This window comes from Melospiza melodia, chromosome Z, assembly GCF_035770615.1.
Source record: "Melospiza melodia melodia isolate bMelMel2 chromosome Z, bMelMel2.pri, whole genome shotgun sequence".
Classification (NCBI taxonomy): Eukaryota; Metazoa; Chordata; class Aves; order Passeriformes; family Passerellidae; genus Melospiza; species Melospiza melodia.
Window position 1 is genome coordinate 82,136,627 of NC_086226.1, and position 27,726 is coordinate 82,164,352.

A 27,726-nucleotide genomic window follows, 5' to 3' on the forward strand; every position below is an offset into this window, starting at 1 on the left:
TTCACAAGTGTGTGTGTCACAGTAGTGCTTTTACATTAAATTTTTCTGAAAGTGACATTTGAAGAGTCAAAACCGACTCTGAACCTCAGACCCAGGGCTCCACTATTTCTCAACCTCAACACTTTGGCTTCCCTGACATTACAGGAGCACATAACATCTTCCACAGAGAAACAGGATGCAGATTTTGTTTTTATTCCATCAAGGAGTGATTACAAAAAGAAGGTACACTGGTAAAAATCAGATTCTGCCAGTAACAAACATCCAGTAAACATTTTATTTAGATGGATAATCACCACTGGGATGCAGGAACTCGCGCTTGTGCCCACCCACACTGTCTGAAGCTCAGGACTGTATGATTACAACACGCTGATTAGGATTGATTCTGGAAGACAGTTTTAGCAAATGGAAAACTCAAATTCAGAAAAGCAATAGCCCCTCCAAGACTTAAGAAAAGACTAAATTCAAAGCAGTGTCTGAAAGCTTTGCTGCTCCCCATCATCCAAAGTGTTTTGGTTTATATGTGAATGTAGAGTTTAAGTGAAGAGGAAGCCCTCAGGGAGACTCAAACACTTTTGCTGGGACCCTCATCTAGCTCAGGGTTGTGCTTGCTCTTCTGTCCCTGTATCTAAAGCCTCAAGTCTCCTCTCTCTGAACTCCTGTGTCTGTAAGACACAGATTTCTATCAGTCCCTTTCAATGTTTGCCAACAGAAGTCCTGAAACACATCTCCAAGCACTCCACCTTTCCTGCTCCCTGCTTCCAAGGTCATCTTTGGCTTTTCGTCTCCACTCTACCTGCAGACCTCCAGTGAAGCAGGTCACCCAGGACTCTCACACCTTGCCTGTGCCACTCCTGTGTGGCAGAACCTTTAACAGAACACGCCAAGCAGGCAGATCCCCGAGTTTTGGGTACAAACACCTCGTGACTGCTAACTCCACAGAGGGAGCTGAGAAAAGACAAGACGTGGCAGTGCAAAAAGCCTGTGAAGTGCTTGAGCAGCTGCAGGAGCTGGAGTGTCCTTACACACAGGGACACCTCCCTGCTCCTGCAGCTGGAGGCAACAGAAAAAGCAGCAATTAAAAAATAAAAAGTCCTCAGAAAAAGCAGAATAAACTCCATGTTTTTTAACGAGGAAGGACACTTTAAAGCTTTAGTGAGTTTGCTGTCCCATTCCTTCCACTTTTCCCTTTTGACAGGAAGGCACACGTACAAACACGCACACACACACACGGATCCAGCCTGGCTGAGGTCACACGTTCAGTGCCACGGCTGGAGGATGTGGTCACCACAGGCTGCACCCTGCAGCGGCTGCAGCGGGCTGAGGTGCAGCTGGGAGCTCTGCACTTCAGCCATCCCCTTCTGTATCTGTCCTCTGAGCTTCACACAAAGTAATGAGGACCCCAAAACATCTGAAAATGCAGTTCCAAAATCGAGACTGGGAAGATGATCAGGCAATGGAATTGTTTTTCTTCAGCTCCTCCTTGATTCTCATGTTCTAAACATGGGCAGTGGAGTGCATCCCACCACAGAGCACAGCGCAATTTTGGGAGTGATACAGACTATTCTTTCCTCTTTTACACCTTGTGTTTGTCTGGTAGCTCTGTTATGGGTAAACTCACCTGCCAGCAAAGGAATACTTTAAGAAGTTCGTCATAATTGCACCAAGGTTTAAATGCATCACCATTCACCCCATAAATACGGAAGGCTGGGAGGAATTACCTGTCACGGGCACAGGCACTGCTCCCTGGGACAATGAGCGCTGGTGCCCCTCGAGCAGGACGGGTCACAGCAGCTTCAGCAGGAACTCGTAGGTGGCGTTGATGATCCCCCAGGACAGCACAGAGCGGTGGTAGTTCAGGTGGGCTCCTCGGAACAGGTGGATCACCTTCCTGTCGCGCTCCAGCCAGATCTTCGCCAACACCTTGGAGAAGGACTGGAACTCGCCACCGATCTGAGCTTGCATGCGAGTCTTTACCACGTTCACAGGGAAGAAGAGGAAGCCCAGCAGGGCACCCAGCAGCCCCCCGCAGATGAAGTCGTTGACCAGGTGAGAGCTGTACGAGGTGGCCTCGGGCAGACTCTGCTTGATGGGCCCGCGCAGCCCAAAGAAGAGCACGTTGCTGGGCCCGTTCCGCAGCAGGATGGGCACCAATCCCCGGTAGTACTCCCGCACCCCGTAGGCCCTCAGCACCCTGAAAGCCTGGAAAGTGTTTGTGAACTTGTCGTGGTGCTTGTAGTCCTGCAGCAGCGTCTGCACGCGCTCGAAGGGCGTCAGCACGGCCTCGGTGGTGCCGGCCAGCGCGGCGGCCGCGCTGCGCGTCAGCAGCTCGGGGGCGCGGGCGTGGCTCAGCAGCAGCGCCGAGAAATCCTCGTAGAGGCCGAACATGAGCGCCAGCGTGGTGGTTTTCTGCAGCAGCGGCGGCAGGATGCCGCGGTACAGCGTGCGCAGCCCGTCGCGGCGCAGCTGGCGCACGGCCTCGCGGGCGCGCAGCCCGTACAGCTGCTGCCGGAACAGCACCTTCTGGATGGGGAACGTCACCGCGATGTTGGTGAAGGCCGCGCACAGCCCGCACACGTAGTGCTTGCCCGAGGAGCACACCGCCTCCTCGGGGGCTGCCAGCGCCATGGCGCCGCCGCTCCGTGCCACCAAGAGCCGGTGAGAGCAGCCCCGCCGCTCGGGCTTCAGCCCTGCAGCGCGCAGCAGCAGCGCCCCGGGGCCCGCGGGGAGCAGCAGCAGCAAGCAGCCGGCGCTGGCAGGGGCTGGGCCATGCTCGGGGAGCAGCGCTGCTCCAAACCTAAACAGAAACAAACCCCCCTGGAATCGCCAACTCCAACAGCGAAAGACTGGCCTCGCACTAACAGAACACTGCGTGAACAAAAGAGAGGCTGCCAAAAAACCTATGAAACACCAAAGCTATGTCAAACGTGTACAGCGGCATCACAAAGCCCGATCCTTACACTCTGCCTCTCCCTGTGGCAGAAAACACCAGGTAACTCGGGTTCACCACCACCCGCAGGGAGGCACAGGTGCCACACAGGTGTGACCCCACTGGCGCAGGGCAGAGATTCAATCAGTGCCAGCTCACTGCCACGCAGCCTCCTCTGCATCAGCCCCCGGGCTCGACGTCCTCGCTCTGCTGAGGAGGGTCACAGGTGGAATTCAGCTGGGGTCCTCAAGGATGTGCACAGAGGCAGCTTAGCCAGACAGTCTGAAGGAGGACTGCAGGGATCTCTACCTGGCAAGCCCTGTTTGACAGAAGAATGGGATTATTTACTTAACAGTTATGAAAAATGTTTCTGCAGGTGCCCACATCCCACCCTCGATCACAGTGAGGTCCGTGACAGCCGTGTGGGGCTGGGGGTGCTCCTGAGCCCCAAATGCTCCCCAGCACCAGCAGGAGATCCCAGGATCTAAGGGGTGCTTGGGGAGCACCTGCCCGGCATGAGGAGCTACCGAAAAGAGGAGGGGAGAAAGGAAGGGGGAAAGAAAAGGAAAGGACAGAGAGACACAAAGGAGCTGGGAGAAACAGTGAGGAGAAAAGGGAGGGAAGAAAAGGGCGGGGGGAGAAAGGCAGAGGAAGGATGGGGAAGAACGGGAGAGCCGTTTGTTCTCCGAGGCTCCCGCCGCCTCTGACGCCGGCAGCGTCTCCGTCCCCGGGGCAGCCCTCGCGCTCCGGGGCGGGAGCAGCGTCCCGACGGGCTCCCGGCCGCAGCCCCGCGCACCTGCCGGCCCCGCTCCCGCCCCCCGGCACCGCGCGCTGCCCCGCGGGCCCGCACCGCCGCCCTCCAGCGCCGCCACCGGGGCCCAAGGTCAGCTCGGCGGCGGCCGCGGCCCGGCCGGGCCCAGCGAACCGCGGCTGCCGCTGCCCCGGCGCCTGCGCGGCCGCGGCGGGACGGGACGCACCTGCGGGCGGCGCTGCCATGGCGGAGCGGAGAGGGGCGGGGCGGAGCGGAGCAGAGAGCAGCGCACGCGAACGCACCGGGCGCGCGCCGGGCCCGCACGGGGCCCGCACCGTTACCGCGATCGCGGCGCCACCAGCGCCCGGCACGGCGCGGCCTCGCGCCGCTCTCTGACGTCACCGCGCCGCCGTGTGACGCCACCACGCTACCGCACGGGGCGGGGCCGGCGGAGGGCGCGAGGGCCCGGCGGTGTCAACCACCGCGACACAGGCCGCGCCTCCACGTGCGTCCGCCAATCAGACTGCGGTGATCTGTAGCCACGCCCCCGGGGGCGGGGCGGAGGCGGGCGGGAACAGCCTGAGGGAGCTGAGGGAGGGCCGGGGGTGCTCCGGGTCGGGAGAGCTCTGCTCCGCACGGGGTTGGCGGGGCTCAGCTCCCGGAGAGCTCTGTAAGGGACCGGGAGAGCTCCGCTCCGCACGGGGTTGGCGGGGCTCAGCTCCCGGAGAGCTCTATACGGGACCGGGAGAGCTCCGCTCCGCACGGGGTTGGCGGGGCTCAGCTCCCGGAGAGCTCTGTAAGGGACCGGGAGAGCTCCGCTCCGCTCCGCACGGGCTTGGCGGGGCTCAGCTCCCGGAGAGCTCTATACGGGACCGGGAGAGCTCCGCTCCGCTCTGCACGGGCTTGGCGGGGCTCAGCTCCCGGAGAGCTCTGTACGGGACCGGGAGAGCTCCGCTCCGCACGGGCTTGGCGGGGCTCAGCTCCCGAGAGCTCTATACGGGACCGGGAGAGCTCCGCTCCGCACGGGCTTGGCGGGGCTCAACTCCCGGAGAGCTCTATACGGGACCGGGAGAGCTCCGCTCCGCACGGGCTTGGCGGGGCTCAGCTCCCGGAGAGCTCTATACGGGACCGGGAGAGCTCCGCTCTGCACGGGCTTGGCGGGGCTCAGCTCCCGAGAGCTCTGTAAGGGACCGGGAGAGCTCCGCTCCGCTCCGCACGGGGTTGGCGGGGCTCAGCTCCCGAGAGCTCTATAAGGGACCGGGAGAGCTCCGCTCCGCACGGTCAGTCTTTGCCCTTCCGGAGCTCCCCCGATCCCGACCGGGCCGGCTCCGCACGGGGCCGGGCCGGGCTCAGTGCCCCTTGTGCGGCCCCAGGTGCTCCCCGGCGGGCCCTGGCCGGTTCCGGAGAGCTGGGTCCGTGCGGACGGGCGGGGGTGTCTGTGCTGGCGCGGAGCCGAGTTGGTGTTACCGGTTCGGTAGCAGACTGTACGGGCCGCATTCATTGCGGTGTGTACCGCTGCCCGCACCGGGCCGGGGCTGGGGCGGCGGCAGCGCGGGGCTCCGCGTCCCGCCGAGCTCCGTCGCGGTGTCCCCCGGTGTCCCGCCGGGACAGAGGCTCTCCGGCCGTGAGGGATGTGGCACCGCGGTCGGGACTGGGCAGCGCGTCTGTGTTTTGTGGAGAGAGCCAAAAGCTCCACAACTTTGTGAAAGTTGTAAAGCCGGTATGTTTAGATTACAGCGCCGGACGCATGTGGAGATTGCTCTCCTTAAAAGACACGCATACCTCTGGGAACTCCAGGTCCGTTTTTATCCCCCTCTCAAATACATATGCAAACAATTTCACAATAGGTTCATGCATACTCATTTTACAAATTTCAGTGACATTCGCTGCTGGTTCTTCTTTATCAGGAAGAATTCCTGGGTCAGGCTGGCCTGCTCTCACAGCAGTCTCTGTCTCTCTCTGTCACCCTCTGTCTCCCCCCTTCTCTCTGTCCTTCACTGAAGCAGTTTCCCTGAGCCTAGGCCTTTGCAGTCAGGCTACATAGCTGTGTTTTCCAGCCACAGACCCAAAGATGTACATTTCACCTAAATCAGAATGGGTTTCTACTCTGGAGAGTTTGTGCTCTGTCTCATCTGTGTGCGCTTGGGAATGGGGGCTCGGCTCGGCCGTGGGTGCTGCTGCTGCTGCCTGGTCCCTCTCCTGCTGGGTACAGAACGGGTCCTTGCCCAAGCAGAAGAAGTATTGTCCAATTATGTTGCTTTTAAGTCTCATTCATTAATACCCATTGCTCTCTTTGCAGGGATCTTGTACGCAGACAAACAGCCAGTGCTGTGGTGCAGCCCATGTCCCTTGGTGTTTATGGGTTCAGCTGTGAGGATTCTCTCAGTGACTTGTTAAATGAGGTGTGGCCCCGTGTGTTGAAGCCTCTCCTGATGTCACCCAGGCAGTTTCGGGGGCTCTGGAGAGCCGCTGCAAGGCCCTGCAGGGTGTTACAGTGGTGTTTACAGGTATGGCCTTGTGTGCCGGGGCAGCAGAGAGCATTGTCAGGCACAACGTCTCCCGGATGGTCCTTGCCCCAGGAGCCTCGTGTCGTCCTGCAGATGGGCCTGTTTGTGCCAAAGCCCCTGGCGGGCGCTGCAGTGCTGACTGCCCCGAGAGGGCAGAGCAGCTCCGGTGGCCTGGCTGGCCCTGAGCGGGGGACAGGGGCCAGAGCCCGTGTGTAGGCAGCCCTGGTCAGCTGTGCCCTGCCCTGGCATGGATCCAGCGTGGGTTTGCGTGGCCTGTGAGCCCTGGTGAGGCTTTGCCCTCCTGTGCTGGGGGAGAGGACACAGTCTCAGAGCTGTGCTGGGCTCTGGGGACTTCTGCTGCTCACAGTGACCCCGAGATGTGTCACAGAGTCTCTGTTCCCAGCCCGGTGCTCAAAGAAGCAGTCACAGCTCTTCATTTCTCGGTCTCAAGGTTGTTAATTGTTCCTTATCTGTAAAATTCTTTCTCCTGCCCTGCCCAGGTCCGTCCAGCAGGACAGTCAGAGGCACTCTGCCTGCCCCAGGGCAGTGTTACCATTTTATACTTAAAAACTACATGTACAATATTTACAGTTACTGCCCAATACCCATCACCTGTGTTAGACACTGAGCTTCTACTCTAAACCAATCCCAAAGTGCCAACATCACCCAGAAGATGGAGGCCAAGAAGAGGAAGGAGAAAGGCTGGACACGCCCAGATCCCTCCATCTTGCCTCCCGAACCCCCATTCTAAAACCCCCAAAATCTATTTTTCATCCCGTGACAAACTGGTTATTATTCTACTTAGACTTTGGTGGCTTGCTGATCCTCATGTAAGGTTGGTAATTTTTTCCATGGGTCATAATCAAAGTCACAGGTGTCTTGGGCTCTGAGCCAGGGTCCCTGAGCCCCCAGGGCAGCCAGAGGGGTGTCCTGAATTCCAGCACTGGGGAGGTTCAGATTGGCTGTCAGGAAGAGTTTTGTCTCAGGGTGATGAGAGTTTGGAGTGGGCTGTGCAGAGAGGTGCTGGAGTGGCTGTCCCTGGGCTGTTTGGGGACACACTGCCTGTGGCACTCTGCTGTGCTCTGGCTGACAAGGCCAGCCCCACCTTTGGCTGCAGCTTGGGCTCGATGACCTCGCAGCTGTTTTCCCTGCTCGGTGCTTCTGTGACTCTGTGACCTTGTCCTCACCTCCAGAGGTGCAGATGTGTCAGGAGCCAGGACACCCCTCTGTCTGTCCCGAGCAGCCCAGACCCTGCCAGGGGGCTCAGAGCCCTGGCACTCACAGAGCCCAAAATGCCCCTGTGGGTTTGATTCACGGTAACCCGTGGAGCAAGTTACCAACCTTACATGAAGACCAACGAGCCACAACAGTTTAGGCAGAATAATACGGAATTTATCACAAGGTGAAAAAACAGATTTTGGGGTTTTTAGAATGGGGGTTCAGGGGACAAGATGGAGGGATCTGGGCGTGTCCAGCCTTTCTCCTACTTCTTCCTCTTGGCCTCCATCTTCTGGGTGATGTTGGCACTTTGGGATTGGTTTAGAGTAGAAGCTCAGTGTCTAACACAGGTGATGGGTATTGGGAAGTAACTGTAAATATTGCACACGCAGTTTTTAGTATAAAAAGATAACACTCCCCCAAGGATATGCAGAGTGCCTCTGACTGTTGTGCTGGACAGACCTGGGCAGGGAAGGAGAAAGAATTTTATAGAGAAGGAGCAATAAACAACCTTGAGACTGAGAAATGAAGAGCTCTGACTGCTTCTTCAAGAGCTGGGCTGGGAAAAGAGACTTTCTAACATTTCTCAAAGTCACTGTGAGCAGCTGGAGATCGCGCACATAGTGATGCCATTTGGATTTTGTCTTATTTTCTATGTTCTCTGTATTCTTCACACATACATTTGTAGCTCTGTAGCCTATTGTATTAGTGACCCGTTTTCCCAGTAATTTTCTGTGGCCTTTCCCTAAACAACTAGAAAAATTCCAGATCTCCAATCCCTGGGGGTGCAGGGCCCCTGTGCTTTCTTGGCTCTTTCCCGGCTCCCAAGGTTGAGAGCAGCTCTTGGAGATAATGTCATGGACAAAGTGCACCAGTGCCAAGGGAGGGCTCCAGAGAAGGGGCTGGACCTGGGGGTGGCGAGTTGCATCACCACTTGTCCTCCTAACTGGTGCTTTATTGTCAATTATACTGATTTGCTAAACTTAGACAAACTGTACTCATCCTACGTGAGTGGGCTTTTTAGGACATCTTTCCACAACTGCCCCTGAATGCTTCCAAATAAAAAATCCCTTTTATATTACCTCTGTCACAGACATCTTTTAGGACAAATCCTTTCCTTAGGATTTTTCCTCCTGAGAAGCTGAGAGGCCTCAGAAACAAAATGCAAACAGTGATTATCTGCTGCTGTATATATTATGGTATATATTACATTGAAACTATACTAAAAGAATAGAAGAAAGGATTTCATCAGGAGGCTAGCTAAGCTAAGAATAGAATAAGAAAGAATCATCACAAAGGCTTGTGTCTCGGACAGAGAGTCTGAGCCAGCTGACTGTGATTGGCCATTAATCAGAAACTACCACATAAGACCAATCACAGATGTACCCGTTGCATTCCACAGCAGCAGATAACCATTGTTTGCATTTTGTTCCTAAAGCCTCAGCTTCTCGGGGGAAAAATCCTGAGAAAAGGATTTTTCATAAAAGTTGTCTGTGACACGCACACACTGGGCAGCCCGGGAGGATGCTGAAGGGGCTGGGGCATCACTGCTGCAAGGGACAGTGAGGGAGCCAGGGGCGCTGAGCCTGGAAGGCCCAAGCTGTCTGGCTGTAATGCACACAGACCTGCGGTGCCCTGCCCCAGAGCAAGGCAGCCCTACCTGGAGAGCTGCGTCCCTCCCCAATGCCCAGGCCCCCCGTAGCCACGGCTGCCTTAGCAAGCTCGGTGGATTTCAGCTCTTTAGTGATTATCAGCTCTCTCAGGATATCAGCTCCTGCTTGCTAAGGCACCTGCGGGCTGGAGGGAAAGGCAGATGAGAGAGGAGAAGAAGAAATAGTCCTGGTGGTTCCACAGCGCTGTTTTATTGAAGGGTCTGTGACGGCTCTTCTTCTCCCGAATGGGCTAAAACAGCCCCTTTTTGTAGGGTGTAAGGGGATCCAAACTTGTCCAATAGTAGGGGTTAGGGGGAAAGTGACCTAATGGGGTTACAGAGATAAGCTGGGGTCCGAGAGGTGGGAGACAGGAGCTTATTTTGATATTTCATCCTGACTCAGCAATTCCTACTGTTAAGTCTCAGCCCTCCACAGAGCCCTAGCCAATTCCATGGAGCCTGCTACACTGACCTATGCATCTATTTCTTCAGCCACAAAACACTGCTAAAGCCGAGACCACACTAACGAGTGCCTGCTATCACCAGGTCTAGCACTCCCACATTCCCCTCAGGGGAGAAGGGCTGCTGCAGGGAAGGTGCCCAGGGACAGGCCAGAGGCCACGAGCACACAGGGGCAAAGGAGGCGCCCTCTGAATGTCGGGAAACTGCTTCACTGTGGATTTGTGGAGCTCCTGTAACCAGAGGCACTGCAAAGGCACCTGGACACAGCTGGGCAGGGAGAGGGGCTGGACACAGAGACCTCCAGAAGCCCCTTCCAGCCTCAGCCAGCCCTGCTGGTTCCGTGGAGCCTGCCACTGCCCCGGCAGCAATGAACACAGGGTGTTTGTGCCACTGCTGGTGACAGGGGTGAGAAGCGGCGCTTTGAGGCGCGTCAGGAGATACAAACCCAAGCTACTGTCTGACATCCCAGAGATGATGTCCTGTGACATTCCATGCTCTTGTTTCGCACATCAGCTTGGCGGTGAGCCCCTTTCTCACGAGCCCTCTCCACTCCCAGAGCCTTACTCAGTAATCAGCTCCGTGAGGCTGATCACCAGCAGTGACACTCCGAGGAACCACACTAAAGGATCTCCCCGAGGGCTGGGAAGCCACAGCTGTGAGCCCATTCTCACTGCTCTCCATGACGGTGATACCAGCTCCAGATCACAGAACTCTCCCTGCCCAGGAAAACAGCCAGGATAGAAAAAGTGACAGAAACTGAATATCTTTGCAGTTTTTGAGCACAGGATTACACTGGCACTCCAGAGAAACAAAAAAGTGAATGTAAGTCACACTCTTTGTCTCCCTCCTTCTGACCTTGAACCTGGGAGGGGCCATGAACCAGAACCTGCCACCTCAAACTGTTCCCTGTGCTCCAGCTCAACCTCCATTTCACACCCACCCAGACAATCTAGAAAAAAAAGGTTTTATTATAGCTTTTTCTATATAAACAGAAAAAAAGCAGCATTTTACTGAGGTGAAACCCTCAGCCTGGGTTCCAGCTGGGTGAGGGCTGATGCTGGACCCAAACCCAGCAGATGAAGGCATCCCCATGACATTGTGAGGGAGAGCTCCTGGGCTGCTCAGCTCATCTTCTTGCGCTTGCGCTGTCCCTCTGGTGCCTTCTGCGTGGGCAGGGGCAGGGACAGGGTGCCCAGCTTGTGGCTCTGGTCATTCTCCAGCCCTGGCACCCCCTTGGCCTTGGACACCTTGAGCCGCAGCGCCTTGGCGATGTCCAGGATCCTGGAAAGCAGCAGAAATGCCAGAAATGCCATCAGTGGGGTGAGCCCCCGAGGCGTCTCTGTGCACAGGGATGCCCTGGAGGCAGCAGCTGGAGCAGCTGGGCTGCAGGCACAGCCCCCTGGCACAGGCGTGCTGCTCTCCCAGCATGTGCCAGCCTCCTCCTGCTTCCCCCACAGGCCCTGTGCTCCCTGTGCAGCGCCGCACCACCCCAACCCAGCACCCACTGCCGAAGACAACGCGGACTCCTGGAACAGCTTAGTCCCAGAAAGAAAAAGGGAAAATGGATAGAAACCAATAGCAGATTGCTTTTAAACCCACTAAATCCACCACTTCTGGTCAAAGAATAGAGGGCAACTGTGGGCAAAATAAGTGGTGGCATCAAAACTGATGAGGAAGCTTGAAAACCAAGCCGTGCCCAAGGGCTTTGGTAAGACCCAGCAATGAGTGAAGTTTTGGCCAGAAAGCCTGATCCAATGCACTCTGCAGGGCCAGGGAGAGCAGCACAGCTGGAGCAGAGCTGCAGCTGCCAGGGAAATGCAGGTCCTGCACCCACAGACTACTGCCTATCCTTGCCCTGCCCAGGTGCAGAGCCACTCCCGAGCTCTGCCAGGATCCCTCTGCAGGAGGGTCCTGGCAGGTGTGGAGGAACAGGAGACTCACCTGCTCTCTGAGAGCTTCAGGTCATTCTGCAGGACGGTGAGGTCCGTCTGGAAGTTGTTAATGTGCAGAGCCAAGGCAATGGCATAGGCGGTGATTTTGGCCTTCATGGATGCAGAGATTAAATTCTGGATGCTGTGTGGCAAGAGGCAGAACTCGTGAGATGTGGAGTGTAAGGTGTGTCTGTGGCCCCTCAAGCTGAGCTCTGCTATGCCTGTGCCAGGAGCACCACACAGCATCCCTCACCTGCCATTGTTGTAGGTCAGTGAGGTGAAATTCTTCATGAGTTTCTTGCTGATGATGTGTGGGCATTCAGGACCCATTGGATCTAGGGCAGAAAGGGGCAATGCAGAGCAATGAGGAGCACACAGCCTGCTTTGCACTGCCCACCAGCACAGCAGCACGGGCACCATCCTGACACTTAGCGTGGAACAGCAGAATGTGTGTGACCCACTGGGATCACTGAGTCCAGCTATCCCAGCAATCCCAGCACGGAGGGATTGCTGGGGCTGGGCTCTTCCCAGGAACACAATAAACCTAAAACAAACCTCACTGCTTCATTTCCAGGTCTCTTAATTCTTCAGGCCTGAGAGAATCCCAACAGTTTTTACTTTCTTAGTAAAAGCAGCCTCCCAGTTCCATTGTATACAATCTAAAATGCACACACACTTATGCATTACTTCTTTTGCCACAAACACTGTCAAAGCTGAGACCACACTAACAAGTCCCTGCTATCACCAAGTTTGGTCATTCCCACCTTCTCTTTAGACAAGTCCTATGGGTCACTGCTGTGTCACGGCAACACAGTAAATTTAAAGTCAGGTTTGCCAGTTCCTCCTCCCTCAGCCCTGCCAAGGACTGACAAAGAGACACACAAGTTCTAAGGAGGATGGCAAGTCTGGAAAATCTCAGCCAAAATGTTTTGTGTGGTGTTCCTTCAAAAGCAGCACCCTGAGCATGGCAGGGGCATGATCCACACACTCAGCTGGCAGGCAAAGGATGATGAAGACATTCCCAAAAGCATCTGTTTATGAGCTGAAAACTCTCTTACGCTTCTTCTTGATCACTTTCTGCTGGCTGAACTTGATAAGGGTGTCCAGGAACCAGAGGCACCTGGCTTTGTGGTCCCTGCTCTTCTCATCGGTGGGCAGGAACTTCAGCTCCTCCAAAACAAAGGAGCAGAGGCTGCAGGAAAGAGAGGGGGAGTTCAGCCGCCCCTGCTGCTGTGCACACAGGTGTCCCCCGCACTCCCCGAGCCAGGGGCTGCTCTGCCGTGCCTGGATGCCCTGTCCTCCCTCTGCCCCGAGCCGTGGCACGGGCAGCAGCAGCCCCAGTGCCCCCCAGCCCCTGCAGTGCCCTTACCTTCTCTCCTCTGCCCTCTTGGCCAGCTCCTCGGCAGTGATGCTGGCCAGGGCGGCTGCGGGCGCCCGCAGCGCCTCGTACTCGGCAGGAGACAGGACTGGCAGGAGCTTAAGGACAACAACAGGCCCGGCCTCGCCCTCCCCGCAGGGCAGCTCTGCCACACTCCACTGAGGAGATGGGCAGGGCAAGGGCATGGAGCCTCCGGCAGGCTGTGGCACAAGCACAGCCCGCCAGCACTCCCTGTGGAATGCTCCCAGCACAGGAGAGCGTCCTGCTCTGTCACAGACATCTTTTATGAAAAACCCTTTCTTCAGAATTTTTCCTCCTGAGAAGAAGCCGCAGGAACAAAATGTAAACATTGATTATCTGCTGCTGTGGAGTGCAACAGGTGCATCTGTGATTGGTCTCATGTGGTTGTTTGTAATTAATGGCCAATCACAGTCAGCTGGCTTGGACAGAGAGTCCAAGCCACAAACCTTTGTTATCATTCCTTCCTATTCTATTCTTAGCCAGCCTTCTGATGGAATCCTTTCTTCTATTATTTTAGTATAGTTTTAATGTTATATCATAAAATAATAAATCAGCCTTCTGAAACATGGGGTCAGATCCTCGTCTCTTCCCTCATGCTAAGACCCCTGTGAACACGGTCACACTGCTCTCCACAGGAACAGAGCAGGAATGCTCCCAGGTGAGGCAGGGCATCCTGCTCTGCACAGGAACGGGCAGGACAAGGCACCTGCAGCCCCAAAACCCCAGGGCAGCATCACGTCAGTCCCAGCTCCTGGCCTGCGTGGGGCAAGGGCTCAGCTGGCCCCCAGCACAGCAGATGGCTCCGTGGGCACTGAAGCCCCAGTGCACAGAAAAGATACTGTCCTCAAACCTGTACACGTGCTCCAGCCGCTGGGCGTCCTCGTGGCACGGCGGGAGGAAGGCAGAGATGTTCTGCACATCGTCCTGGGCCACGTCCTGCATCAGCCCTGGGGAGGGAACCGGCACAGGAGCACTGGGTCGTGATAACCAAAATGCACAGAGCAGCAGCACAACCCAAACCCTTCCTTTAGGAGCAAGCTCACTCAAACGGGTCAACACTACTTCGGTCACAATTGGAGTTTTAGACATTTACAACTTCTCTCAAGAACATTCTTGTCATAGACATCTTTTATGGAAAATCCTTCCTTAGGATTTTTCCTGCTGAGAAGCTGAGAGGCCTCAGGAACAAAATGTAAACATTGATTATCTGCTGCTGGGGAATGCAACAGGTGCATCTGTGATTGGCCCATGTTACTTGTTTCTAATTAATGGCCAATCACAGTCAGCTGGTTTGGATTCTCTGTCTGAGTCACAAGCCTTTGTTATCATTCCTTTCTATTCTTAGCTAGCTTTCTGAGAAAATACTTTCTTCTATTCTTTTAGTATAGTTTTAATGTAATATATATAATAAAATAATAAATCAAGCCTTCTGAAACATGGAGTCAGATCCTTGTGTCTTCCCTCATGCTAAGACCCCTCTGAACATGGTCACACCTTCTGGTCATAAAAATTTAGAAAGGCCACTCCAGAGTAGAGAAACATCTAGGCAAGGAGGGCACCAAGACGCATGTAGAACACAGTTTTGGCACCTGTGTTCTGTGCACACCCACTTGGCACAGAGCAGCTCTGAGAGCACAGTCAGTATGCACCCTGGAACAAAAGGGATGAAAGGTGGCGGGGTCTACAGCCAACAGACATCTGTCCTGTTGCTGCCAGTGACACTCCCAGGATCCCAGAACTGCTCTGGAGGGGTCTTGTCTGCCCTGTTGCCCAGGTGCCCACAGCCAGGGCAGCCCCAGCCCCCTCCTGCCACAGCCTGGAAGCCCCAGGGACGGTGACACTGTGCTGCGCTGTGATGGTGTCCCAAGGCTGCACCACTCTTTGAGGTAAGAAGGTGCCTTTTCAACAGCCATGCCACAGAGCTCAAACCAGCTAAAGGCACTGCCTTTATGCCAGTGAACCCACAGCCACAGGAGCTTCCAAGCAGGCAGGAGGGACACTGATGCCACAGGGACCTTCCCTCACTCAGCTAACTCCAACACCGAGCCCAGCAGGACCAGAAAGCAGCAGTTCCTCTCCATGTACCCATCCCAGCTGCTGACCAGCTACTTCCCCATCACTTACAGAAAAGCCCTCTTCTTCCAGCCACACTTGGCATGGACAGACAGCTCCAGGCTGTCCTGCTCACAGCCCGAGGCAGAGTCCCCTCACCTGTCACTCCCTTGGCGTCGATGACGTTGGCAGCCGCCTTGGTGACAGCCGTGCTCACGATGTCGCTGCCCACGGCGTTCATGCGGCGCGAGCTCAGGGCTCGCTTCTGCTTGCTGGTGCCAAAGGCCTCGATGCACAGATCCATCTGCACGGGGCACAGCACACTCTGCAGCACCCTGAGCAGCCCGGGGAGCACCAACCCCTGCTCCTGACGCAGACACGGCCTCCAGGAGAGCTTTAAACAAAGCCCACAGGCGCGGGATGCGCTGTCTGCGAGGGCAGCCCAAAGCAACCAGGACAGCCAGGAACCCAGGGTAATCAGGAAAACACTCCTGAGCCAGGAAATGTCACTGTCACATTTTCTGAAAAATCCCTTCACCAGGGTTTATCTCCTGGGAAGCTGAGAAGCCTCAGAGAGAAATGAAAACAATATTATCTGATTGCTTCTCCTGTGTTCTGCTGCTTTGGAATGTGTTTGGAGACTGTTTATCCAACGGGTGATTGTTTCACTGGATTCTGCTGAGTTGTTTTAACTTAATGACCAATCACAGTCCAGCTGTGTTGGACTCTGGAGAGTCATGAGTTTTACATTATTACCTTGTTAAGCCTTCTGTAAGTATTCTCTCTGTAGTCTTTAGTATCATATCATATCAAACCCATATCATATCGATATCATATAATACCATATAATATAATATTTATATTGCATTATATTATATAATATAAATATATTATGATACCATATAAATAAAATATAATAATATATAATATTATAATAATGATATAATCCATTATCATATCAATATATCATCAATATAACATCATATCAATATAATACAATATCATATCAGAATCATATCACATCAATCTAGTACGATATCATATCAATATCATACCATACTACATTAGCTTTCTAAGAACATGGAGTCAGATTCACCACTCCTGCCTGCCACGGGGGACCCCAAAACCACACCAAGGCCGTGCCTGTGCTGCCTCCCGGGCATGGGGGGAATGCTGGGCCTGCAGAGGTTTGCCCTGCAGGACACCAGACCCCCCAGCCCCCCAGCAAGCACCTGCCCCTGTCAGCCAGAGCACAGCAGGGCACAGCTCCCAGCTTTACCTTCTCCCGGTAGGATTTGGTCTGGTACTCCTTGGTGTCGTCAGGCATCACGTTATCTGCAAAACAGCAAGAGCCACAGCAGGGAGTGCCGTCAGCCCTGTCACTGACAGACTGGCACAGCACCTCCTCCGTGTCACCTGGCTGCCTAAAGCACACGCCAAACATGAAAATCTAGAATAAAAAAGGCTTTTTCTACAAGCCCCATGGGTGCAACACATGGACTGTGGCCAAACGCACATCCTGCGGCACAGGGTAAAAACCAGCTACCAAAAGATGTGATCTTTTGGGTTCTCATCCTGAGTTCAATGGCAAAAAATAGCCCTGCTGGATAAAACCTGGGGTTTTTTTTTGTTGTTGTTTGTTTGTTTAAATTTTTGTTTTATGGTTGTTTTTGGTTTTTTGTTTGTTTCTTTTTGTTTGTTTGTTTGTTTTGTTTCGGGGTTTTTTGGTTTCGGTTTTTTCTTTGGGCTTTTTTTGGGGGGGGATTTTTTTGTTTTGTTCTGGGTTTGTTTTTTTTTTTTTTGTTGTTGTTATTCAGGGAACCAATTCCTGATGAGTGCCAGGCCTCCCTCAGCAGAACACACCCAGATAAGGCTGCACTTGAGCAGTGACACTCTGTGAGTGACTCCCACCCCGATCCCCAGCCCGTGCTCCCCTCTCCTGGCACACCCAAGGGAAGGATCTGCCCTGCTGCCTGCCAAGGAACGAGGCAGGGAGGGCAAGGACAGAGCAGCCCAGCAGCTGTGACTGCCAGCACCCTCACCTGAGAGCAGGGGCTGCATGTTGAACATTTCAGCATTGTAGACATCCATCTGCCCAGAGCTCTTGTCCAGCACTCCAACAAAGTACCTGGGGAGAATGGGGGCGGTGATGAGTGAGAGGCAGAGCAGTGGAAATTATTTAAATTACAAGGTCTTCCCACACCCCAGCTCTCCTGCCTTCACATAAACCAGGTTATCTCCAAGACACGTGGACATATGAAAACAGAAAGACTTGATACTCTGAGTAAATGCAGAACTCTTGAAACAACTGAATTGGGTGAAGTGTAGGTACCAGAGTTCTGCTATTTTCAGTATGCCAGGACTTGCTGGCAAATTTCAAATTTCCTCCCAGAGCTCAGGATCTCCAGAGATGCAGGTGAGCAGCACTTCAGCCCTCAGAATCACCTGTTCACCAGTGTTCAGAGGCAGGAGCACTCAAATCTGCCCACAAACAACCCTGAATTCACAGCTGCACCGCACACATTTGTTAAACTGCATTTATCTCTCTGAGCCCAATCAGGAACAAACCCTTGGTGCTCCTTTTTCAGCATCTCACACTGACACTGCTCCACTGCGGATGCACCTCTGCTGGACCAGTGCTCAGGCAGAGCTGCGGCTGGTGAGGGCACTGCTGAGAGGCTCTGCAGGAGGGAAGCCAGGTCCTTGTGCAGAACCTCTCAGCTGGAGGGGCCCCACGGCACCGACCCTCCAGCTGCTGACAGAGGCAGCTCCTCAGCAGCACAGCTCCCTCCTGCTGCTGCTCTGCTCTGCATCCTCACGCCAGCCTGATTTACACAGCACAGCTCCCACCAGGTGTGCACCAACACCCAGAGACCCCTGCCCCAATCCCTGAGCCCAGGGAGGGAGCCCTGAGACAGGGAAGGCAAAGGGAGAAAGGGAAGGGAGCGCTGTGTATGAGGAGCCATGTGCTGCTCCCCCTGCCCCATACCTGCACAGGGAGTTGCACCTCATGACCTGGCTGCCAAAGTTGTGTCCCACGTAGCAGAGCCGCTCTGTCTCCGAGACCTGGGGAAGCAGAGAGACCCCTGGGGAGGGCTGAGGGAAACCAGGAGAGACCCCTGGGGAGGGCTGAGGGAAAGCAGCACTAGAAAGCACCTTCTGACTGCAGGCTCAGCCCCCTCCTCACTGAGAGCCCTCCCTGGGATGCACCTGAGCTGAACAAGGACCTCTCGGGAGGAGATTTCCCAGTGAGGGCAGAGCACGCTGGGATCCATTGCCAGGCGTGCCCCACGAGCTGGGCAGCAGCTCCCCAGGGCTCAGCGTGTCCCTGCAGTGTCCCTCAGCCAGCCCAGGACATTCCCTGTGTAACACGCTGGGCCAACTCCCATTGTTTAACAAAATCTGCTGCAGAGCTCGGCACAGATCCTCACGCTCCCGCACTGGTTTGGGTTGGAGGGGCCCTTAAAGCCTCTCTATGCCACCCCTGCCACGGCAGGGACACCTTCCCCTGCCCCAGGTGCTGCCAGCCCCGGTGTCCAGCCCGGCCTGGGCACTGCCAGGGGTGCAGGGTGGGCACCCTGTGCCAGGCCCGCCCGCCCGCACAGCCGGGAGCTTCCCGCCGCAACGGGAGGGAAGGCCGGCTCACGGCCCTCGGCAGCGGGCGCTGCTCGGCGGGATCGCAGCCGGGCGCTCCCTGCTGGAGCCGGGCCCGCTCCCGGTCTGCACCGGGCCCGCAGCGCGCGGGGGCAATTGATGACATTTGTCACTTGCAGCCCGTTATCCGGCTATGGCCTCGCTGTGTACAGCTATCACTGCATCCGAACGTTTCCGTGCCCGGTGCCCCGCAGCCCCCGCGGCCTCACCACGATCCGGCGGTGCCTCTTCCGCGGGTGCGCCGAGTCCCGGTTCCGGTACACGGTGAAGTGCAGCGACTCGGGCCGCTCCAGCCTCCCGTTGGCGAACCGCACTGCGGGACAGGAAACCGTGAGCTCCGGGGCCGGCCGCGGGGCCCGTGACTGACCCGCCCCGCGCCCCCGGCCCGCTCCCGCTCACCGAGCGCCGCCGGCCGCTCGCCCTCGGGGTCCCCGCGGTAGCGCCAGGTGGCGGTGGCGGTGGCCATGGCGGGGATGCGGGGATGCGCGGCGGGGATGCGCGGCGCGGTTCCGATGCGCGGTCCGGTTCCCACGCCGCTCCCGGCCCCGGCCCCGCTCCTCCGCCTCTTCCGCCGCCGCCGTGGCAATAAGCTCAGCTCCGATTGGGCCAGGTGAGGCTGTGCCGGGGCGTAGCAGTAACGAGGCCGCGGATTGGCTGCGAGCGGGGCCCGCGCCGGCAGCGGCCGGAAGTGACGCGCAGTGTCGGCGCGGCGGGGCGGGGCGCGGCGGGGCCGGAGCGGCGGGAGCGGGGCCGGGGCCGAGCCCAGTCCCAGGCCCGAGCCAGGCCTAGCCCGAGCCTAGCCCGAGCCTGACCCGAGCCTCGCACGGCCCTTCCCGCGCGGACACCGCAGGTGAGCGGGGCGGGGGGCGGCGCTGAGGCGGACACCGGTGACCCCGGCGTCGGGTGGGACCGGGGCTCTCCGGTCTCCCCTTCATGTCCCGTGCGCGGCGCAGAGCGGAGTCTCCCGGTGCCCGGAGCCGATGGCGCGCTGGGTGCAGGTGCCTCCCGGTGATGCTCAGGGGAATAAACCGGGCAAAACGAGGCAGAGTCTGGGGAGGAGCGCCCGTCAGCCGCAGACACCGGTACCCACCGCCGGCTACCGGCCGCGCTTCTCAAACGCTCTGCGTTACTCCGCGTTCCCCGCGCTGAGTGTTCCGGTGGTACCCGGTGATGCTCTCCGTGTTCTGAGTCCGTCCAAGGACACTCGGGGGGATCCCCGGGATGTCCCGGGCAGGGCGGGCAGCAAACACGGGCACGAGCAGGAAGGGAAAAGCAGCAAACCCTCCGCGTCTGTGCGCAGACTTTCTGAATCAGCAGGCCTGCATTTCATCCCTCCTCAAAAGTGTGATTCTGGCCCTGCGATCGTTTTTTGGCTGCTTTATGGTCCTGTGCCCATCGGTGCTGTGGCGTTGCTGCTGGAAAGCAAACGTGAGCACAGGAACTTGAGTGTGTGTGTGTGCCTTGGGCACGCAGATCTCACAAACACACTTTGCTGTTTCTCATGAGGAACAGTGGGGACATTGCCGAGGGCCGCCGTGTAGCGTTGAGATGAATCCACTGAGATTTCCAAAAGTGGCAGTGGATTGGAGGGTGACAGTGCCGCCTCTCCAATGACACTGGACAAACCAACAGTCCGTCAACTCTCCTTCTCCTCCATTAAGGAATGCAAAACAATGAGTTATTTACAGAAACTGTGTGAGAAAGTTCACTGCAAGAATGTAAACATCAGAAGGCTTAGAAAATCTTAAAAAACCAGGGTGACACAGGACCGATGTTTTTATAAACTATTAAGAGTTAATTAGAGTTTGAGTAGTTTGTGTTCTGGGGCGGCTGTGAGGGTGAATGAGACTAGAGTGATTGTGAAGTAAGTGAAAGAGGCTGGTTGCCAGGTTGACTGCAGCCTGACCAGGACTCAGCCACGGGATCATTCAGCAGTTTGGGCTGGGAGGGCACCTTGTCTTGTTCCAGCTTCTGCCATGGCAGGGACACCTCCCACTGCCCCAGGTGCTGCCAGCCCCAGTGTCCAGTGGCCTGGGACACTGCCAGGGATGCAGCTGGCCACCCTGTGCCAGGGCCTGCCCACCCTGCCAGGGAGCACTCCCTTCCTGTGCTGCTGCCTTTCAGTTTGAACCCAGTCCCTTTCTCCATCCCTGCACACTCTCATCAACGTCTCGTCCCACCCTTGCTGCAGCCCCTGCAGAGCTGGGGGGCCATGGTGAGGTACCCTGCAGCCTTCCCTTGTGCAGCTGGGCAGCCCCAGTGCCCTCCCTCTGCTCACAGCACGGCCGCTGCCCCGCTCTGGGGTGTTCAGATGCCCTCTGGACAGAGAGGAGCTGTGAGACAAGCAGAGAAGAAGGAAAGCACAATTCTTATCTCGCTTGCTGTGCCCGTGTTGTGCTAAAGTAGAATGCAGCATGGAGATGGTTTAGCCAAAGTGAGGATGTTTGGGTCCCTTGGCCTGTCAGGGCAAAGACGTGTGTGTGTGTGTGTGTGTGTGTGTGTGTGTGTGTTGGACTGTTGTGACGGTGTTCACAGGGGTCCCAGGATGAGGGAAGAGACTGACTCCAGAGGACCTGACTCCACGTTTCAGAAGGCTTGATTTATTATTTTATTATATATATGACATTAAAACTGTACTAAAAGAATAGAAGAAAGGATTTCATCAGAAGGTTAGCTAATAGAAAAAGAAGGAATGATAACAAAGGCTTGTGGCTTGGACAGAGTCTGAGCCAGCTGACTGTGATTGGCCATTAATTAGAAACTACCACATGAGACCAATCACAGATGCGCCTGTTGCATTCCACAGCAGCAGATAATCAATGTTTACATTTTGTTTCTGAGGCCTCTCAGCTTCTCAGGAGGAAAAATCCTAAGGAAAGGATTTTCCATTAAAGATGTCTGTGACAGACTGTCACGGGACAGTCAGGGGAGAATCGGAGGTGAGGGCAGTTCTGTGCAGTTGTAAGCAAGTGTGAGTGCATGGCAGATTCAGTTTAGATGCAGTGTACATGGTGCAGTATCACAAAGTAATCCTTTAGCCTTCTGATGGTGGAGTCAGATGCATCATCCTCTTTCCCCTTTGATTCGCAGTACAACCGCCCTGCTCAGCCCTCACCGCTCTCCTCTTGTGTTTTGCAGGACCATGGATTTCCCGGGGCACTTTGAGCAGGTCTTCCAGCAGCTCAACTACCAGCGGCTGCACGGGCAGCTGTGCGACTGCGTCATCGTGGTGGGCAACCGGCACTTCAAGGCGCACCGCTCGGTGCTGGCCGCCTGCAGCACGCACTTCCGCGCGCTCTTCACCGTGGCCGAGGGCGACCAGAGCATGAACATGATCCAGCTGGACAGCGAGGTGGTGACGGCCGAGGCCTTCGCCGCGCTCATCGACATGATGTACACCTCCACGCTGATGCTGGGCGAGAGCAACGTCATGGACGTGCTGCTGGCCGCCTCGCACCTGCACCTCAACTCGGTGGTCAAGGCCTGCAAGCACTACCTGACGACGCGGACGCTGCCGCTGTCGCCGCCCAGCGAGCGCGCGCAGGAGCAGAGCGCGCGGCTGCAGCGCTCCTTCATGCTGCAGCAGCTGGGGCTCAGCATCGTCAGCTCGGCGCTGGGCTCGGCGCAGGGCGCCGAGGAGCCGGTGGGCGCGGCGGGCGCGGCGCTGCGCGGCGGGCTGGAGCAGCGCGCCGCCTTCCCCATGCGCCGCCTGCACAAGCGCAAGCAGTCCTCCGAGGAGCGCGCCCGCCAGCGCGCGCGGCCCGCCCTGGACGAGCCCGGCGCGGACGGTGCCCCCGAGAGCGGGCCGCCCGTCGTGCACTCCCGCGAGGACTTCTTCTCGCCCGACTCGCTCAAGATGGTGGACAACTCCAAGGCCGACGCCGTGGCCGATAACCAGGAGGACAACGCCATCATGTTCGACCAGTCCTTCGGCGCTCAGGAGGACGCCCAAGTGCCCAGCCAGTCAGACAACGGCGGGGGGAACATCTCTCAGATGTCCATGGCGTCCCAGGCCACGCAGGTGGAAACCAGCTTCGACCAGGAGGCTGCTGCTGAGAAGAGCAACTTCCCGTGCGAAAACCCGGAGGTCAGCCTGAACGAGAAGGAGCACATGAGGGTGGTGGTGAAGTCGGAGCCCCTGAGCTCCCCGGAGCCCCAGGACGAGGTGAGCGATGTCACCTCCCAGGCGGAGGGCAGCGAGTCTGTGGAGGTGGAAGGAGCGGTGGTGAGTGCAGAGAAGATCGAACTGAGTCCCGAGAGCAGCGACCGCAGCTTCTCAGACCCCCAGTCCAGCACCGACCGGGTGGGAGACATCCACATCATGGAGGTGTCCAACAACCTGGAACACAAGTCCTCTTTCAGCATTTCGAATTTTTTGAACAAAAGCAGGGGAGGTGGCTTTGGCACCAGCCAGAACAGCGATGACAACATTCCCAACACCACCAGCGACTGCAGGATGGACAGCGATGCCCCGTACCTGATGAGCCCGGAGTCGGGGCCCGCCGGCGGCCACTCCTCCGCCGCCGTCTCGCACGTGGAGAACCCGTTCAGCGAGCCCGCGGACTCCCACTTTGTGAGGCCCATGCAGGATGTGATGGGCCTGCCGTGCGTGCAGAGCTCCGGCTACCGAGCAGCGGAGCAGTTCGGCATGGATTTCCCCCGCTCGGGGCTGGGCCTGCACTCGCTGTCGCGGGCCATGATGGGCTCCGTGCGAGGCGGGGCGGGCGGCTTTCCTGGCTACCGGCGCATCGCCCCCAAGATGCCCGTGGTGACGTCGGTGCGGGGCTCGCAGCTGCAGGAGAGCTCGTCGGGCTCGCAGCTGATGCTCAACGGCGGCGCGTCCTTCGAGGGCGGGCACCTGTCGCAGCCGGGCCCGCCGCAGCTGACGCGCGCCTCGGCCGACGTGCTGTCCAAGTGCAAGAAGGCTCTGTCGGAGCACAACGTGCTGGTGGTGGAGGGCGCGCGCAAGTACGCCTGCAAGATCTGCTGCAAGACCTTCCTGACGCTGACGGACTGCAAGAAGCACATCCGCGTGCACACGGGGGAGAAGCCCTACGCCTGCCTCAAGTGCGGCAAGCGCTTCAGCCAGTCCAGCCACCTGTACAAACACTCTAAGACCACCTGCCTGAGGTGGCAGAGCAGCAACCTGCCCAGCAGCTTGCTGTGAGCGGAGCAGCCCGGCTGCCGGCGGGGACACACAGCGGCGCGCCCGGCCCGGCTCGGCACGGCTCGGCTCTGCCTTTGGGGATATCCGGTACCTACCTCGCGGGTGCCGCCGCCGGGAGCCGCGCGGCGGGATGGGGATGCGACCCCGCGGCGGGGATGGGGATGGGCACGGGACCCCCCGGCCACCAGCCCCTTTGCAGGGCAGAGGGGCGACAGCACGGGGGTCTCCTGACATAGCACGGTCTGAAAAGAGCAAACTGACAAATTGACGTGCGCATTTCTTTTCTCTTTCGGTTTTTTTTTCCTTCTCTCTAAAGCATTTTGTAACAGTGAAAGCATTTAAATGATTACTGTAACATGAGTTGCTGCATTACGTGAGGATGGTGGTGCAGACCCCTTATCTTTAAAAGAGAGAAATGGCTTAGGATGCACCTGTCTGACATAATGCTTTAAAATACGCTAATTATGACGATAGTTCTAGGATTATGAATGTATGTTTGGCTGTTTTGTAGTAAAGGACACTGTGTAATCAAGGTGCTTAAATTAAATCACAGACAAGTAACTTTTGGACTGGCAGGTGTACATATAACTTAACACAGCAAGATCTGGATATTTGGCTGGTTTTTTTTTTTTTTTGTAGAAGCGAGTATTAAGTGGTAAGTGAAGTACTGTCTCTTGTTTGTGCTATTCCTAGCAGTATTTTAACCAGTTTGTATCTCCTATGTTACAATTCTATATATGCAGAAGTTTGAGCAGAGCTTGTCTTTGTCTGTTGTTTTGAAGGAGAGGGAATTTGTGATGGCTTTTTTGGCCACCTAAGGCAGCACCTCGCTGTTCCCAGATGCCCACAGCCCATCTGGTCCCCGTTATGGCGTGGGCATGTTGTCTTTTGCTCTTATCTCCAGGCTTTAATTTCCTGCTCCGCGCCCTGAGTGACTTCCCTTGGCAGCTGTGGGTCTGTCCTTGGAGCAAATGGCTCCTGGGCCAGGAGGAGTCCTCCTCTGCCACATTGCACGGAATCACAGAGTATGCTCAGCTGGAAGGGAGCTCTCACTGTGTCCAGCTCCTGGCCTTGCAGGGGATACCCCAGCCATCCCATTTGTGCCTGACACTTCTTCGCCTCAGGCAGCTTTGGGGTTGTGACCCTATCCCTGGGGATCTTATTCAGTGCCAGACCACCCTCTGGGTGAAAAACCTTTCCTGACAGCCAACCTAGACCTCCCTGCTTCACCCTCAGCCATTTTCTCACGTCCTGTCCCTGGTCACGAGAGTGAGGAGCTCTGTGCCTGCCCTTCTGCTGCTCCTGAGGAGGATGATGAGGGCCCTGGCGAGGTCTGCCCTCAGCATCCTCTCCTCCAGGCTGAGCAAACCAAGTGCCCTCAGCTGCTCCTCGTGCAGCTTCCTCTCCAGCCCCCTGGCCAGCCCCCTGGCCTCCTCTGGGCAGCCTCTGACAGCTTCGTGTCTTTGGTGTGATGGTGCTCAAAACGGCCCCAGAGCAGAGCGGAGCAGGAGAGGACAGGACAGGAGAGGAGAGGAGAGGACAATCCCTCCCTGCCCCTGCTGCTGACGCCCCCAGGATGTGGCTGGCCCTCCTGGCTGCCAGGGCACGACTGGCTCACATTCTGTGAAGCGTCCTCCTCAAATCCACTTCAGATAGTGTCATAAAAGTACTTTTTCCCTTACATTTTAAAAAAAGCTAATGGAAATTCAATTTTTTAAAAACGGCACTGTACACACGCAGTAGAAGTTTATCTTTTTCTACATAAATCATGTAAATCTCTTTTTAATTTCCTCTTCTTTGGTGCCACCATCACTTAACGCTGCCTGCAGTCTCCTTTTTTCCTTGTCAAAGGTGCACATGCACTGTGCTCAGCATTGTGGAGTTTTAAAATAAGCTTCCAGAGCCTTTCTGCTGGTGCTGAATGCAGCTCAGCTGAGAGGGGCTGGGTCAGGGCTGCAGCGTGTCCTTGTGCTCAGGTGAGAATGAGGATTCCCTGCACCTGCCCTGTCAGCAGGTGTTGTTTGCACCTTGGCCATCTGAAGAGTGCAGAAACATAGGAGGTGGGTGGGCTAATTCCTTTAAAATGTTAATATTTTGTTATAGGATTTACTTAATGGTCATATCTCTGATTTTTTTAAGCATTAAAATAACACTTTTTTGAAGCAGTGGGATATGCTGTGTTTTGTTTTAAATTTCAGTACTGGGGACTAACAGCAGTGAGCTGCATAAACGCTCTCCCAAACATCAATAAAATACAGTATTTTGTACTTTAATATTTTCTTCTGTTGCTTTTTAAAGTAACACTGTTTCGTCTTCATTGCATTTCTAGTGTTTTGCATTTCAAGAACAAGGCTTTTTTTCTCACTTTTTGTTTCCTGTAGCACATCCACATTTTTTAATTGTTGCAATGTTTTGGAATAAAGCATCTTTTTGCGCAGTGAGACTACCTAGCAACTAATAAGAGCAGATCAACACTTGACTGGACTCTTGAAGTGTTTTTATAAAGATTTCACTGTAGAATATCGGTTCTGTTTTCTTTCTTTGTGAAGAAGTTCTGAAGGAGCATTTCTGGCAGCGGCAGCTTTCAATCCCGCGGTCAGTGGGGTGAGCCTGGAGCCCGCAGCTGCCTCGCAGCCTTCTGAGTCTTCCTGAACACAGCAATAAATTCCTGGGGATAGCATGAGTGAGCACCTGGGTCTGCCCTCTCCACCCCACGGCCTGGAGAGCTGCTGCTGGACTGCTCAGAGCTGAGCTTTGCTTGGGGGATCTGGCCTGGAGGCCTGGGGCTGTCTGCCCAAAGCACCTGGAAATAAACCCTGCATTCTGTGTGGCTGTGTCTGCCTGGCTTCACCTGTACAGGAAAAAACTGTGACTGCACAAGGGATCATAAAAACCTCTCCTTGGTAATGATTTTGTCCCCTGTGGAGTTCTTTGTATTACTTTTGTTGATGAGATAGTATTTACACAGCACCTGTGAAATTCATGATCCGTGGTCACTGCTGCTCTCTGAATCCCTCATGGGAGTGTGAAAGATGCCAATCACTTGTTTATAAAATTTTAAAAGTTTAATAGTAATAAAATGGTTATAAATATAGTAATACAATTACAGTAATAATAATTTGGACAATTTGAATTAGGACAATGTGAGACAACAAATACAAAGAGTTACGGATGTCCAGGTACCACTTGCTGGGCAAAATAAGCCCGAAAAAGGACTCATGTTAACAGAGCATTAACCCTTAAAAGCAACAGCCTGTTGCATATTCATACATCTCATCCATGATGCATAAATCCCATTCAAACACAGGATTCTGTCTGGGCAGTGTCAGCTGCTTCCTCTGAATCCTGACAGCACCTCTGAGGCAGGAAGAAGTTAATTTCTTTTGATAAGAGGGCAATAAATTCTCTTTCTCTGAAAGATTCGGGTGTCCTGTGGCTGCTGTCTCACTGCAAGCCCTTTCTTTAGAAAAAGTACCCTACACAGCATATTTTCTATTTTAACATTTTTTATAACCTTAACTCAGTACTTAAGAGAATTAATACAGCATTACTTTCTAACACAACACATATAATACTCATTTTAATATTTGCAAAAAGCCAATCATAAAATGCATGCATTTTTCACAGGAGGATGTCTCAGGTGCAGGAGGCGTTTCTCTCACGGGAGTTGTGGGATGGACACCCGAGCCCAGTGCTGCAGTCCCCGTGGCAGCTGATTTACCAGCTCATGTGTGCTTGTGCCCCTGGGGAGTCTGACACACCTGCTCAGTCCCTGTCATCGCTGGGCACCTCTCAGATGCTTGGCCACCATCCTGCAGAGTCACAGCAGCCCCACCAACAGCATCCCCAGAGTGAGCCCTGAGGGCTCTTGGAGAGCAGTGAGCTGCCCCTGGACCCATGCCCTCTGGGTCCCAGCCATCTTCATCAGCTGCATCATCCTCCTTCAGAGAAGACAGGTCTAAGTCCTGGCCCTGCACCTGTCCTGTGTCCCATACCCCATGCCCCATG

General features: G+C 55.5%; 3 protein-coding genes across 5 annotated transcripts; 1 reads left to right on the forward strand and 2 right to left on the reverse strand.

Moving 5' to 3' along the window:
* Nucleotides 1–171: 171 nt before the first annotated feature.
* SLC25A51 (solute carrier family 25 member 51) lies at nucleotides 172–4,035 on the reverse strand. Of its 3 annotated transcripts, XR_010031205.1 has the most exons (3): nucleotides 3,904–3,992; nucleotides 1,719–3,245; nucleotides 172–1,618 (listed from the first exon to the last, which is right to left on the reverse strand). XR_010031205.1 is itself a non-coding variant. In XM_063180462.1 (2 exons), the coding sequence occupies exon 2, from the start codon at nucleotides 2,623–2,625 to the stop codon at nucleotides 1,783–1,785; it is 843 nt and encodes a 280-aa protein (XP_063036532.1). In that variant the 5' UTR covers nucleotides 2,626–3,245; nucleotides 3,980–4,035; the 3' UTR covers nucleotides 172–1,782. The 3 variants fall into 3 exon arrangements, 2 of the variants coding, with proteins under 2 accessions (XP_063036532.1, XP_063036531.1); XM_063180462.1 differs by having other exon boundaries at nucleotides 172–3,245; nucleotides 3,980–4,035; XM_063180461.1 differs by having other exon boundaries at nucleotides 172–3,245.
* A 6,429-nt stretch (nucleotides 4,036–10,464) lies between these two features.
* Nucleotides 10,465–19,043, reverse strand: POLR1E (RNA polymerase I subunit E). The gene is made up of 12 exons (XM_063180036.1): nucleotides 18,951–19,043; nucleotides 18,761–18,864; nucleotides 17,887–17,963; nucleotides 16,940–17,025; nucleotides 16,177–16,232; nucleotides 15,057–15,201; nucleotides 13,685–13,792; nucleotides 12,816–12,912; nucleotides 12,505–12,638; nucleotides 11,700–11,781; nucleotides 11,457–11,588; nucleotides 10,465–10,796 (listed from the first exon to the last, which is right to left on the reverse strand). Exons 1-12 carry the CDS (start codon nucleotides 19,015–19,017, stop codon nucleotides 10,637–10,639), a joined length of 1,248 nt encoding a protein of 415 aa, XP_063036106.1. The 5' UTR covers nucleotides 19,018–19,043; the 3' UTR covers nucleotides 10,465–10,636.
* A 260-nt stretch (nucleotides 19,044–19,303) lies between these two features.
* On the forward strand, nucleotides 19,304–26,625 carry ZBTB5 (zinc finger and BTB domain containing 5). Its single transcript, XM_063180230.1, has 2 exons — nucleotides 19,304–19,401; nucleotides 21,690–26,625. Exon 2 carries the CDS (start codon nucleotides 21,694–21,696, stop codon nucleotides 23,716–23,718), a length of 2,025 nt encoding a protein of 674 aa, XP_063036300.1. The 5' UTR covers nucleotides 19,304–19,401; nucleotides 21,690–21,693; the 3' UTR covers nucleotides 23,719–26,625.
* Nucleotides 26,626–27,726: the final 1,101 nt, after the last annotated feature.